Source organism: Poecile atricapillus, chromosome 3 (genome assembly GCF_030490865.1).
Source record: "Poecile atricapillus isolate bPoeAtr1 chromosome 3, bPoeAtr1.hap1, whole genome shotgun sequence".
In the NCBI taxonomy this organism is placed as follows: Eukaryota; Metazoa; Chordata; class Aves; order Passeriformes; family Paridae; genus Poecile; species Poecile atricapillus.
The window spans coordinates 63,887,986-63,903,065 of record NC_081251.1 but is presented as its reverse complement, the minus strand read 5'-3'; the positions used below and the strand labels follow the sequence as shown (position 1 = coordinate 63,903,065).

At 42.4% G+C, this 15,080-nt stretch overlaps 1 protein-coding gene across 1 annotated transcript in view; it reads right to left on the bottom strand.

The window, feature by feature from the left end:
• Positions 1 to 11,076: 11,076 nt before the first annotated feature.
• Positions 11,077 to 15,080, bottom strand: part of TXLNB (taxilin beta) — a 34,934-nt gene continuing 30,930 nt past the window's right edge. Inside the window, exon 10 of the mRNA XM_058834126.1 lies at positions 11,077 to 14,282. Within this exon, the coding sequence (XP_058690109.1) occupies positions 13,476 to 14,282 (807 nt within the window). The 3' untranslated portion in view covers positions 11,077 to 13,475. The remainder of the gene's footprint in view (positions 14,283 to 15,080) is intronic.

Genomic DNA, 15,080 nt, shown 5'->3' with positions numbered 1-15,080 from the left:
CCTTTCTCCATATGCATATAGCATGATTTTTCAGCCTTTATATATTACACAGAGAAATTCAGGAAGGATGCAAATGATCAAGGTCATCTGGACATACAAAGCGTAAAGCAAATACTGCTGGCAGTGAAGGAGTGCCACAGTTCAGGAGGCATAAAGTGGAATTTGGAGATTTGGAAACACTATCTGAAAAAGCCCACTGTAGCAGTGTAGGTTTAATTTTGGAAGCAGATACTGCGGCTGGTTTGAATGACCTTGAAACTGACAACCTGTACGCTGATTGTAAAAAGCCTTCTGGATAACTGCTGCTTGAAATACAAGTATCTGCTTGTGGGATGGGAACGTAAATAAGCTGTCATCAGCTAATTGCAAGTGACCGCAGTGATTCCATATTGATATTTTGCTGAAAGGAGAAAGGTTTAGGTCATGGTTTAAGCCTTAATGCCAATGTGAGAAAACTAAATGAGAAATAATATTTTGGAGAGACTATACCCCTAGCATAATTACTGCAGTTTTTGGTACTGAGCACTGAGCTTCAGGTTTGATCTGCTGTTGCTAAAAGAAACTGAGTAGAATTGTGAGAATGCAAAGGAAGGAAAAAAAGAGATGAAAAGCTTTTCAAGCCATTACATGATACAGTATGTATTAAAATAGGGGTGGCACAGGCAGATTGGGTTAGGAGCATGCCTGGGCTCATTTTCCTCTTGAAGGCATCCCTGATTGTGTCAGAGGAAGGGAATGAACAGGCTGCATGTGTGTGTGGGTGTGTACACCTAAAAATATATGCCCAGGTTTCACACAGATAGATACATTTGTATTTGGCTTCTATTCTGACAGTATTCTGTGAAATAATTTCTGTTCATTCTGAACCTGGCCATATAATAAAAAGCCTGCTTCCTAAAACAGGTGCTGCTGCAGAATTTTGTCATTGACTTGGTACAGGAGTATGTTTTCGCCTTAAATATGTCTGCTAGTCATTGAGCCTCCTGCACGTTTGCTTTTCATTCAATAATGTCCAACCAACATCAGTGGGATGTGGAGAGAAGCTAAAGCAGCTGGTATAGCTCCTTAATCCACAGACCACCTGATCAGAAACTCAGATGAGCTAGTTTGTAGAGCCAAGCCAGCTGTGGTGGCATCCAGGAGAGACTCTCAAGTCATGTTTCAAGAAGGAATTTTCTCCTTCCTCACATGAAGAAAACGCTTTCTTTTTTGTACCTTTCCTAATGTACCTCCCTGAGGTGCTGTATATTCAAGAGTTTGCATTCAGCTCCATTATATAATGTAACCCTGAAGCTACCCCTTTTGTTTAACACACAGTGTACTTGTTTTCTTGTGAGAAAATCACGTGTGCAGATCACATCCATCTTACAGTTTCTGTGTCCCATTTTCCTGGCTACGTACTCATCTAATAGGCAACTGAAAAAAGTAAAAGGCTCCTGCTGAATCTTTTCAAAATAAATTCTCCCTGGTTATCCAGATAGAGTTACAGAGTAATAAATCAATGCTGCCTTTGTGTGATGCCTGCGTGACTCTTACTAACACAAGAGTCGTAACTGTGGAATGGAGTCTGTGGAGATAGAAGGTAATCCAGCCATAATATATGTATATTGCTAATTGCCAAATGCTCCAGCCTTTTTTCCCTAATTTTATTTTTTTATTTTTTTTTTTCAGTGCCTGAACTTTTAAATTAGTCTGGCTCCAACTGAAGTAATACTTGTATTTGTGATGTGATGAATGTAGAGTCAATTTAATTGCCTGAGACTTTTTCTGAGAAACATCCCTGCTAGCTGATTACATGTATGTTTGCAAACCTCCCAATCCCCACATGACAACCCGATCCTTTTGTATTTGTATATTTAGGAGGCATCATTCCATTGGCACAAGACACAAGTACTAGCTGAGGATACTTGGTGTCTCTGAGCCGAGCTCTTCCTTTTCCATGTATTTTACGAGACCTGGAGGCAGACAGCACCTCTTGAGATCAGAAACAAGGAAGACTGAGAAACTGAATCAGAATCTAGAATCAATATTTTAACAATAAGGGAGTATATTCTTTAAAGCTTTGTTTAAGTGATTGCTATGGTCACAACCCCTGTAACAAGGATATTCCGATTATACAGATAATTGAATTTAGCCTGCTTTTAAATCCGTTTTATGCCAAAGACTAATATTGAACTGTGTAAGTCTTTCCTTGCCATTGGATGGCCTCTCCATTTGGTGCAGTCATGGCTAGATTGGCTGCCAGTTGATGGCAAAAGGGGATCAGGCTGCAGACCTCAGCATACAGCCGGGTGTAACATGGGAACTGAATGGTTGGGAGCACAGTAACACACAAAGTGTAATCTGCTGCTTCAGGCAGTGCAGCAGCCAGGCTGGCTGGAGTAAAAAAGTGCAGACTAAGGGCCATTTCCAGCCAGAAGTTATATGGCAATTCTTCCTGTTGATTTTGTACACAGTTCCTCAGTTAAAAATTGGCAGTCCTTGTGCCTTGTTAAATTTAAGTTCCTCTGCCTCTGGCTGGAAGAGTCCCTGCTCCATTTATTTACCTCTGCTGTCCCAGCCATGCTGGAGTTGAAAGGATGCTCACAGCTGGGGGGGATCATGGACCTGGCTCCTTGCAGACCCACTGACCTGGCTCTGTGCACCTTGGTGCTTGCAGGTACAAGATGCAGTGTGGAGACTTGGAAGCCTTGGAGAGGGCCAGCATGGATATGAATCAGCTGAATTGTTTTGCTTCTGTGTTCTGCCTCTGTCATCTCTGATATGCTTGTGACCTTCTGAGAACTATTTATCTAAAAGGTTGTCACGGGAGAGCAAGGCAAAAAGCAGAATGTAGCTGCTTTTTTTTAGCTGTTGCTACATGTCAATGGTGTGAGACCTGTTACACAGGAAACCTAAGGCGTCATGAGCTTGCTCAAGTTCCCTGCACCATGCAGACATCTGGAGAGGGAGGGTCCTTCCTTTGTTCGTCGTGCACTGGAAGATTGGTGGGAGCACACTGTCACTACCATGGTGTGTGTGACCATGAGCTTAGTGCTCATGGAGAGGGGGTGGCCCAGCTCTGCAGCAGGTGGAGCAGGATTGCCCACCCATCTTTCTCCTCTGTGGGAAGATCCTAATAGAAGTGGGTTTCAGGAGCTGCCTGTTTGTGGCTGGGAAAAGTGAGAAATAAGTAGCTTGCAGCAGATCTAGGAAGCCAAGACAGGATTTTGGCAATGTAGTTGTCCTCTTTCTCCTGAAGTCTGTGGAAATGGGGTTGTGCCTGTTTATGCAAAAAAATTTGTACTAGTGCTTTGGATAGTTGAGGGACATCAGAACTTCAGAGTACAGCTATTGCTGAGAACAAACACTGTACAAATTAGTCTAGTCATGTGTTTGGCAGATCTCTCATTAGCAAGGAATTCTTAATAAGAATTATAATATTAATGAGGGTTTATCTGCTAAATCCTTTTCACAGGAAGAAAAGAATCAGAAATCTGACTCATATGGTAAGGTAAGGACTTTTGGTTGAAGACATGAAAGAGGTGATGGGAGAATTAACATTGCAGTTCCTCTCTGGATTGTGTACAGCAGAGCAGGGCTGGAGGGAGAAATGATCTGACTCAACAGACTGGGGGAGAGGTGGAATTAGCACTTTGGTGAAGACTAAGAGAGCTTTACTCAAGCTGTTTGATGACTCATTTAGTTTATTTGCAATATAAAGTTTAGCTGGTAAGAAACCATTGTCAAATACAAAGGGCTTCCTTTGGTCTCTACCTTATCATTGAGGTCACTGGAGCTGGTGGGAATTACCACCCATAGCAGTGGTCACAGCCCAGTGCAAGGACACTGTGGGAGGGGAGTTTGTGGGTTGCAGTCAGCTTTTGCTGAGGATGGTGTCTTCATGCTGGCACTCTCTGCAGTTGTCATGGCCTTACTGGAGTTCTGCTATTTGTGTAGATTTTGATGTGCTTCATGTCTGGCCTCTGATGGAAATGCACTGGCAGGAGAGGAGCGCTGGAGGGCCCAGCCCTGCTTGTTCCTGGGTTGAGAGCAAGGTTGCCCTGTTGTCCCATGATGTCTCAGCTGCCACCTCTGCACAAACACACACCTACACATAAAGCAGCTGGAATTTCCAGTTCAGAATCAGCTGAATCCTCTCTTCCCTTTGTGCTCAGCTGCCGAGTAGTGGAAATGTAATTTTGTGAGGTAAGCCAGAGAGAGTAAGCCAGGTTTTAAACTAGGTGTGTATAATCTTCAGAAAAAATACCGTGTAACTGTGAACTCTAATTTTCTTCTGATTATTTTGATGGATGCCAAGGCACGATAAACGCGGGTGTGGAAACTTACACTGGTTTGACCATGTACATTTGAAAATATATAGGACCCAGAAATGTCAGTATTGCACTTTGGAAACCTGTAGTGTGGCAGTAAGGATATATCCAAATAAGTCTTACCCAAAATAAGTCTTACTTTCCTCTGCAGTACTGTTGCTCCCTCTGACTGCTGCAGGTGCACACTGCAGTGGCACAGGGGATGATATTTCAGATGGGCTTTGTTGAGTCCTGGAGTCAGTAGTGCTAGGGCACAGATCATGTAAGACCATCATACTGACTTAATCTTGCTCCTGTCTTTTGGGACCAAGCTGATGCCTCACAAGTCCTTGCAGTTACGTAGTTCAGCCATGACTGTTAGGTAAGTTGTTTCAGCAGTTTTCAAAATAAAAATACATATCCAACAGACTTCAAAAGGGTTATCACACATATACTGTTCAGACTTTGGTGGTTGGAGAACCTCTGGGAGATGCCCTGTGGGGTATGTTTCTGTTTAATGTACTTAAAATGGTCTGGATGCAGCAATTGAATGCCCTATTGGCAGGTTTGCTGATAGTACTCAACTGAGAGGTGTTGATGACTCAGGAGGGAGGAGAGGCCTTGCAGAGGGATCTAGATAGATTGGGGTACTGGGCAATGATTTATGGGATTTATTATGATTTATTCAACAAGTCCAAATGCTGGATTCTGCACCTGGGATAGAGTGACATCAGGTACAAGTATAAATTGGGAGAGGAGAGTCTGGAGAGCAGCTGTGCTGAGAGGGCTCTGGAGGTGTTGGTGGGCAGCAGCTCAGTGTGGGTCAGCAGTGTGTGCCCAGACAGGGCAAACTATCCTGGGGTGCATCAGACACGGCGTCACCAGCCTCATCCTGAGCACTGTGAACAGTTCTGGGGCCCACTATTTAAGAAGGATGTGAAGGTCCTTGAGTGCATCCAGAAGAGGGCAACAAAGCTGGTGGAAGGGCTGGATGGCATGTCCTGTGAGGAGTGGAGGAGGACTTTGGGCTTGTCTAGTTTGGAGAAAAAGAGGCTGAATTTTGACCTTGTTGCTCATCATAGCTGCCTGAGGCAGCTGAGCTGACTTGGAAAGGGAGGTGCTGGTATCTTCTCACTGGAATCCAGTGAAAGGACACATGGGAATGGTCCAAAGATACAACAGAGGGGGTTCAGACTGGGCATTAGAAAATATTTTATTTAGCAAGAGGGTGGTCAAATACTGGAACAGGCTTGATGGTGCAGACTGTCAGTGTCTAAGAGGCATTTGGACAGTGCCAACAAAGTGCTTCAATTTTTGGTCATCCCTGAAGTGGTCAGGCAGTTAGAGTAGATGATCATTGTAGGTCCCTTCCAACTGAACTGCTCTACTCTCTGCTATTCTACTCTAGTCTAGAGTGGCTTCTCAGTAATAGGCTGGTGTGACAAGACAAAATGTCTTTACAAGACTGACTTAAGCTTCTTAACCTTTAAAGATTAGAAAAGACTTTTGCTTGTTTTGCTTTCTCTGTTTGAACACAGTACACGTAGGTGTGCTTTAACCAAGTTCTTGTGCTGCTGCATTTTTCTTCTTCTTAATCCTTGTAACATTTTGCTTGGCAAGCAGGAACAGTATGTGTGGAAAGTTCCTACACCTGTGTAAATGTTATTGTTAACAATTACTGCTCTGCTGAGGACTCAGAAAGTTTTGATAAAACCTCAGGAGAAAAACTGTATCAAGCACAGGAACTTGAGCCTATGGGAATTAGTGCTGAAGTAGCTGTTGCTGTGCCACACATCCTGTGGGAGCTGCAGCTGCAGAGGGGTGAGGATTTTGCATTCCAAATGGACCTGGATGAACCCACTTACTGGCCAACAGTTCATCCAGCTCTGCTCATCTGGCACAGCTGCCTACAAAGTCATCCCTTGAGAAAGCCAATCCAAAATTATTTGGTTTGCTTGAGTATTTTCATAACAATCTAAAGCTGCCTGAGGCATTTTCAGCAAGTTGGGTTAGAAAACAATCACCTGAGCTGCCATGCCGGAAATATAGGAGGGTTTCCACTGTGATGGAGTTCATGGTGAGGTACTGGAAAGACTGGTGGGTGAATGGGGAGTGATGTTTGCTTTACTTGAGTAGCAGCAGTGTGAACAGGCAGGGAATGCACTGCTGCAATTAAACATGTACATGGGCTCTCTTGTCATGAAATGAGAATGTCCCATGTCCTCTCAAGGGCTGGTTTTGTCCAGCCTGGAGAAGGCTCAGAGGGAATCTTAAACTAATGATGGGAAGCTATAGAGAAGACAGTGCTGCATAATGGCAGCGAGGAAGGTCAGGGACATGGGCTGCACCAAGGAAGATTAGATAGAAAGAAAAATATTCACAGTAAAAAAAAATCAAATATGGGAACAAGTATCCAGAGACATGCAGTCTCTGTCCTTGGAAATACTCAAAACTGACAGGACCTGAGCAACCTGATATAGCTTCAAAATTGGTCCTGCTTCCCTTAGGAAGGGGAGATGATCTCTAAAGTTCTCTACCAATAGAAGAGTTTATGTGATTATAATTTTTAATGGCATCTTAAATTAGATGAAAGCAATTAGTCTTACTGAGCAGTAAATGTTACTTGCACTCAAAATAATTCATAACCACATTCAATACCCACATTTTACAAGCAGCAGTATGAGGCAGAAAGATCATTCATTTGTGTGAGACACAGGGTCCCAAGAACAGAGATCATAATGCAAAATTTGCAGGAGTTCCAGGTGCACCACCACCTGGTGTCTGCATTCTATGTCTCCCCCTGCTATCCACTGGTAGCTGTGGGATTCCCCAGGGTGCAGTGAGAAACCCAGGTCCTCTCTGGAGTAGAAGGGCACCAAACAGAGCAGCAGTGTCCCTGCAGCTGTGGTGTTGCAAAGCTAACACCACTAAAATGTCTTACAGCTTACATCTTACAGCTCTGCAGGTCTGTAACAAAATGCCCGCATCATTCGATATGTTGCATTAATACATAATTAGGATGTCAGTGTGGATGTGTCAATCCACCAGTAACTGTGGCTTAAGCAGCGTTTCATTAAGAATCTTTATTGTTTTGTGTGTAACAGAGACATAGAAATAGATTACAGCAAACATAATAAACTAAAGATGTGGAAGTTTTGGGTGGGTTGTCAGCTGCTGTTCTGCACACACAAGGTCTCTGTGATCTTATACAGAAGGAGAAGTTCAATCTACTTTTGTCCTAGCTTTGTCTGGAGTAGGGTTAATTTTCTTCCTAGTAGCTGGTACAGTGCTGTGTTTTGGTTTCAGTATGAAAATAATGTTGATAATACACTGATGCTTTAGTTTTTGCTCTGTAGTTCTTATTCTAAGTCGAGGAATTCTCAGTTTTCCATGCTCTGTCAGTGAGCAAGTGCACAAGAAGCCAGGAGGGAACATGGCCAGGACAGCTGACACGAGCTGTCCAAGGGGTTATTTCAAACCACAGAGTGAAATGTGCAGTATAGGAATTGTGGGGAGTTGGCCAGGAGCTACTGATTGCTGCTCAGGGAAAGGCTGGGCATCAGTCAGGGGATGCTGAGCAACTGAATTGTGCATCACTCATCTTTCTTGGGTTTTTTCTTCTTTCACTCTTTGTTATCTCCTGTTTCATAACTATTATTATTATTATTATTATTATTATTAATTGTACTTTAATCAATTTCAGTTGTTAAACTGTTTTTATCTCAGTCCATAAGTTTTACATTTTCTGATTTTCCTCTCCATCCCACCGTGGGGATGAGGGTAGTGAAGGGGTGGTAACATGGCATTTAATTGCCATCTGGGGCTAAACCATGACACTTTTCTGAGGAGCCAGCTGAATGTACCATGCTGTTGTGACCCATGCTTGTAAACTGCATTTATTTTCATCTAAAGTCTTATGGATGTATTGAAAAAAAAAGGCAGAAAATGACAGGTGAGATAAATGGGTTGACCAAGGCAGATGCAGAGATCTGCTGCTAAGACATCTCTCATGGTTTCCAACCCTGTGTCAAGCCTCTATTTCTGTCATCTAGACTTTTCTGAACAGTCTGTAGCTGTGCAGAATTGCACCAGTTAAAGGTGTGGCTTTGTGCAATGGTCTGGCAGTCTAAAGATGGTCTTAAAACTATCTCCAGTTGATGTAATTCAAATGTGACCCTGGATTTCAGGAGGTAACACTGCATTACCAACACAAAAACAGAGGCTGCTTCTAGTAAAAATGACATGGACTTCACTGGTTTTCTCCTTTCTGTGAAAAAAATGCCTCCTTTTTTGACATTACCTTCAGCCTCCAGTGTAACAAGTGGTCTTGTGTTTGGGGATGCTGTGGTCTATAAGCTTTGACTTAATAAGCTTTGACATTTTGTAATAAGAGAAGAAAAGAAAAAAAAAGAAAAGAAGGAGAGGTGAGGCGAAGCGAAGAGAAGAGAAAAAAGAAAAGAGAAAAAGAAAAAAGAAAAAGAAAAAAGAGAAAAGAGAAAAGGAGAAGAAAAGAGGAAAGAGAAAGGGAAGGAAAGAAGGAAACTCAGTACATGCACATTGCTGAATCATTTTGCCAATTAGCCTCTATCACAGTGACTGGGACCAGAGACACGATCCTTGAAGTTTGAATGATCACCCTACTGCTGGCACTTGACCTGTTCTCCTCTGTGAGATCCCAGGGTGTCTGTATGGAAGTGAGAGAGCTTTCTTTGTGTGCAGAAGATGTAACACACAGCTCCAAAGGCTGCGGCTTGTCATTATTGATGTGTGTTGGATATTGTGTCTTCCCTGTCTTTTGTGTTGGGGGTCAGACTGAGATTTAAAATACAACTTTCCAAACTGTATTCAGTCTAGGAGATGCCTGTTAAAATAGTCAATGGAAAGGTTTCCATTAACTCTGAGAACAGCATTATACTCCAGAGTTAACATCCAAATGTGTGGATTCCTTTATGAGCAAAGGATGAGTGGAGTTCAATTAGCAGTTATGGTGACCAGAATTGAGGTCGTGTTTCCCTAGATAGCATCAGAACAAAAACCCAACAGGATCACTACAATGACCTGAGTTAAAATTAGCTCTTCTTGGTGACTGTGGTGGTGTATTTTTAACCTGAATTGTTTGAGTGGCCCAATTCAAATGCAAAATGATGAGGGCAGTGGGTGCAGCATCTGAGTGGGAGTGATGCTTTGAATAGGGGCACAGGGGGACAAGCTGTAACTCATGTTTCTGCCAGAGATGACATTTTATTTTTATTTCTCTGGAAACTGGTGGGAAGCACATGGGAAGAGATGGCATGATGACTAGCAGCGCTCGACCCTTGGGACTTAAGGTTCTTTTCTGTGTGGGATTGGCTGTGACACTGTGTGTTCAGTTTGCAACTTTGTTTTTCAGAACCTGAACTAGCTGGCAGTGTGCAGGCTGAAGCTTTCTGGTGTCAGCTTTCTATGTTTTATGCTTTCTATGGTGTCAGCCATAGGGCACCTGGACCACCTAAACTGAGAAATCAGAAATTCCAGAAACCAAATGAATCTCAGCAAATGCTGATTAAAAAAAAAAAAAAAAAAAAGCTATTGCTTCTTAATAAGGAAGAAATGGCTACCATCACCACCTCTCCTCACCCCCAGATCTGTGCCTGATAGTAAGGGAATAATTGTGTGGAAAAAAAGCAAGACTGAAGGAGGCAACCACGGAACACACCAGGACTGATGAGACTGCCAGATTAGTAGAATGATGATGATAACAGTGAACACTGGGGTGGCAGGTCTCACTTACCGCCTCCAAATGAGTGTTGAAACCTACAGAAATGTGGGTTTCTGTGCCTTGAGAGCAGAGGCATCTGAGGGAAGTGCAGCAGAGCTGTTGTGCAGACGGCCATCCCAACGGCTTTTCACAAGGATGCTATGCATAGTCAATTTTTTTACTGGGTACCAGTGGAAAAAAAGAGCAAGGGAGGCCAGGAATTAATGTTGAAGAAGAATGAGAGAATGTAGGTTAGCACACAGAAATCTGTGATGGTGATGGTTATTTAATCTTCCAGTCTGATGCAGTGGATGATGAAGAGGTGCTTGGTTAAATTTTACAGATTATCTACTTCTACTGAGGGTACTCCAACTTTCCCCAGCTCTACAGGCCATGAGATTACACATAAACCATCTCCATAGTTCGACTCTAAATGCTCTATGCAGCCTGGGATCAGCCAGAATTTTCCCTACAATTCTCATCTCCTATAAACACGTCAAGCCAAATCCTGAAACTAAAAGCTATGGAGGTCATTCTCCTGTGCTTTCAGTGTTGTATGTGTGCATACACTGAAAATGAGGAGGAAACTGCTGGGATAACAGGCAGTTGGTACATGGTATTAAAGAAGAGAAGCAACAGGTGTGTGAGAGAAAATCATAGTAATAGGAACTGCAAGTACATGAGTGCAGTGTTAGAATTTCAAGGGCAAAAATGAGGAAGGTGGAATAGAGTGGGAGTAATTTTCCCAGAAGGCTGTGTATTTATTCATGAGGAATGATGCTGTAAGAATAAATCATAACCATGTAGGAAGTTTTTATCTGCAGGATCCTTGTCTCCCTGCTTGCTGAAGTTGGAAGGTATGAGACATCAATTACATAATTAAAGATGTGACCATAGTGATTATGCAAAGTGAAACCAATCTAAAGTTGCAAGGCCATTATTATTGCATTGAATATTTGAATGTAAAAGAAAACATCAACAACTGAAGGCTATTTGAAGAAAAAGAAGGGTGTATTTAAAGAAAAAGAAGTTGGTTTCATGCAGGTGGTTACTAAAATGGCAACATAATAAAACAAAAATTAAAATGCCCAAAACATTAACAAGTATGTAAATAGCATTAATTTTAAAAGTCACCCTAATAACAAACAAAACTTGTAATGGAAACTATATTTCTACCAACTTAAGTCAATGGAAACTAAAAAAAAAGTGTATCAGGTGAGAATAACTTTTTATCTTAGGATACAGATTTGTTAAAGATTAATGTTTTCACAGGCACATAACTAGCTTGGTTTTCAGAGATGGCCATTCACTTAGGGCTTTGAATCAGAATATTTGATGGGATTCATGTTGCCTAATTTAGATACCTAACAATAGGCACATTAAATTTGAATTAGTTATCTTGGGCTGGGTCTAGAATCTGAAGAGAAAGATCATCTTCAGAAAGAAAGTAATTCCTTCTGACTTGATGCCAGTCTTATCATGGGATAACTTGTCCTCAAAAGATGTTTTTTCTTCTCCACTGCTAATAAAAGGAGCTTAAGATAACTAAAACTCAAATTATCTACTTTCACATGATTAAAGACATGAGATAAATCTTGTAGGTCCTGTTATCTAACATAAGGCATTCACATTTGAAAACTGTTGTCATAATAGCTACAGGCCATATCCAAACACACTTGGAGTTTATGTTCTGTATACTCCAAGGGTTAGCCCTGGAAAAGGCTGGACCAAGCAGTTCACAGACATATTTAACCAGGGTACAGACCATGTTGGCAGTAAGCAAAGATTCAAAGATTCATTTTTGCAGGGTGGCATGCTGGGAGGACCACTGTTACCCACAGTGTGTCAAAGATGACATCTTCCCTCTCGGTTCACCTGTATTTCAACTTTGGCTTGAATGAGTTACTTTGTCTTCAGGGTCTTCGTGGGATTTGTCTATAAACATGGATTTCCTTGATTGTAAGATTTCCCTTTCCAACCTCTAAACATCTTGTTTAATTGGCCTTTTCAAATTCTTAAGCTATCCAGCTCAGACTCTGAAAGGCCAGGATGGAATTCAGAGGAAGGAGGTGAGAAACAAGGAATGTGCCCAGAGGATTGTTTTAACCTTCTTTCAAAAAGCCTGCTTACTCTCCTTGCTTGAGACCTTAGAGCTGTGCAGGTAGGTACCCTCTCTTGCCTCCTTCCTTCTTCATCTCTGTTCTTGGCACCAAAATAACCAGTTTCTGACAAGGTGACGTTATCAAGCAATAGCTGTTGGCAGGCAGAAAGGAAGAGCCAGTTAGACAAGAAAGGGGATGAGAATGTAGCCAGTCCCTGGAGGTGTCTGTGAGAGGTATTCCTGCTTTCCTGGTTCTTCTTTGCTTCTGGCTTATTGACTTGTGCTCTGCTTCCAGAATGGGGTGACAGGCGAGTGTCCTCATCCTTCTGGGAGCATTAGCACATGCAGCAGTGCCAGGAGGAAGCTGTGGTTCATGTGGCTGTAACTGGGAGGGACAGCACCATCCAGAAGCATGATCACAGGATTGTTCTGTGTTCTTCTGGAATACATCCTGGTACCTTCCACTCTGCTTTCTGCTCCTTGCCTAGAAACTGGGATCTACAACCAACTTCTGAACTTCTCACCTCATTTGTGAGCTGGAAACCAGCATGATCCCCACTGCCAGCCTTGTGATTTCAAATAGTGTGACAATGTAGCATTTTTCTGTTGGATGTAGCAAGAGACTTTCAACCCCTACTTTGGGAACTGCCATCAATTTGGAAATTGCTCTTGTTTTCAGTTATTTTATGTGAATCTAGAAAAGATCTTTTCCCTTTCCCTCTAATTCCATTCTAGAATGCTGAGAAGAAAAGATCAATGGAAGGTAAGGCTGAAAGCTTGTGGGTATTTGGGGCACAGTGCTGAGCGGTCATTTCTTTGCCCAAAAAATTCACCTCTGGTTGTTGCACCTCTCCTTGGATATGGCTGACCACATTTATGGTTTCACTATTTTACTTTATAATTATAGATTCCTTCCACCTTATTTATAAAAATCACTGTTTGTCCAAGTGGGCCATCTTTTATGCAATGTCAAAATAAATAGAATTAATTATGAGTCTTTAAATATATCCATGAGAATTGCAATGGTTTTTGAAACATGGAAGTGCAACACTAAAATTATTTTCCTGGATGAGATGACTCATCATGCCTGGAAAAAAAAGATCCTGTGATTTCATTGTATTTTCAAGTCATTAAGGAAATATTATACTTCAAGCAGATGAAGGGCTGCAAAATTTGCAGACCCATTATTACTGGATAGTGGTAGCAAAGAGAAGTGCATTTCATTTGCATACATGAGTGTGTTTTAGGAACCAATTTTTTTTTCTTAAAAAAAACAAACATATCCATTTAGAGGACAAAGCAGAGCTCTGGTTTGCAGAAGACAAGCCTGGACACACGGTTGTCTTCAATCCACTGCTTCCATGTCTGTGTCCCCTGTTTGCTCCGCAGACTGACCCTGGACAGATCTATCTGCTGGGTCATTGGCACATTCTGCAGCTTTTGGTGGGCACTGAATGGGTACTGGTGTATGCCCAAGGGAAATGGGTGTGTTTTGTGTGGGTGTTGGCACATTTTTGGGGCTTGCTGGCATGCTTTCAGTGGATATTGGCATATTCCCAGTGGGTACAAGCACACTCTTGGGAGGCACTGGCACACTTTCTGTGGGTGTTGGCGCCCTGTCTGGAAGTGAGGGTGTGCTTTTGGTGGGCTGTGACACGTTCTCAGTGGGCGCTGTCATACTTTCAGTGGGTGCTGGAGTGCGTTCAGTGGGTGTTGGTGTGCTCATGCTGGGCTGCTCAAAGTGATTCCCAGCCTCTGAATGTGGAATGAGGGGAGTGGGGGGTTCTGGCAGCAGGACAGCATTACTTGTTTGAGTGTCACAGGTCTCTGGATTGCTGCTGTTGCTTGGGAGGGACTCCTCTGCCTTGTGGGACACCCTGAAAGCTTCAGCCAGCTGCTTCAGCATCCTCTTGTCACTCTCATGCAGCTCAATGCTTGCCTGCTCAGAGGAGGAAGGAGTCATTTCAGTATCATCTTCTTCATCTTCTTCTTCTTCTTCTAAAATGCCATTTCCATTCACCTCTTCTGGGAACTGTGCTTGCTTTATTTTTTTGTATAATTCATTCCTCTCTTCCTGCAGAGCACGGCAAAGGTTCTCTAGTCTCTGGATTTTCAGCATGAAGCACTCATATTCCTTGGACCTCATGGCTTTCTGTAGTCAAAGACATCAGGCAAAGGTACAGGCTCAGTTTGAGTGCATGCAATTCATTAGTGGAACTGGCAATTAGGAAATTACTTGAGATCTAAGCAGCCAGCAGCAGAGGATGCTGCTGGGTGGCTGACTTTCACCAACTGCTCTTCAATAACTATGGTCTTTTGGACCAAAGCTTCAAGAGGAAATTCATCCCTGTAACTACAGTGTGTTAACATTCTGGATACATATTCAGATCAATTTCACTCAAATATATTTGCCAGAATACCTGCTGATGATCTGGAGAAATGGAAAAGCATAGTGGATGTCCATATGGATAAGCAACCAAAAGCCTACTTGGACTTTTGGTTGGTGTGGGTGTGAATTTGGAGGAAAATGAACTGCTTTATATTTTTTGTTTATCTAGCTTCTGTTCTGTGAAAGCATCCTGAATTGGAACATTTTCTACACCCAGTGAGTAAAGAAGAGATAGAGAAATCCATAAAAACAGAAACAGCAATAGTACAGAGCTATAAAGCTGACCAGAAAGAGTTGGTCCAAGTTCAGCATATGTTTGGGGTGAAACTTCAGGCAGCCTCTTATCTTTGAATGAGTTCCAATGTTTGAATGAACTTCCTTCGCAATGCCCCTGGGACAGTACATTTAAGAGTCTGGTGAGACACAGTACTTGCTTTTGACTCTTAGAGTTTGACTACACAGGAAGTTAATGAAAGGCATGATTTTAAAGTTCATTAGCTAGAACACATTAATTCCCTGAGTGGATGCTCTTATGCAGAAAGTAGCATGAAGTAAACTAAT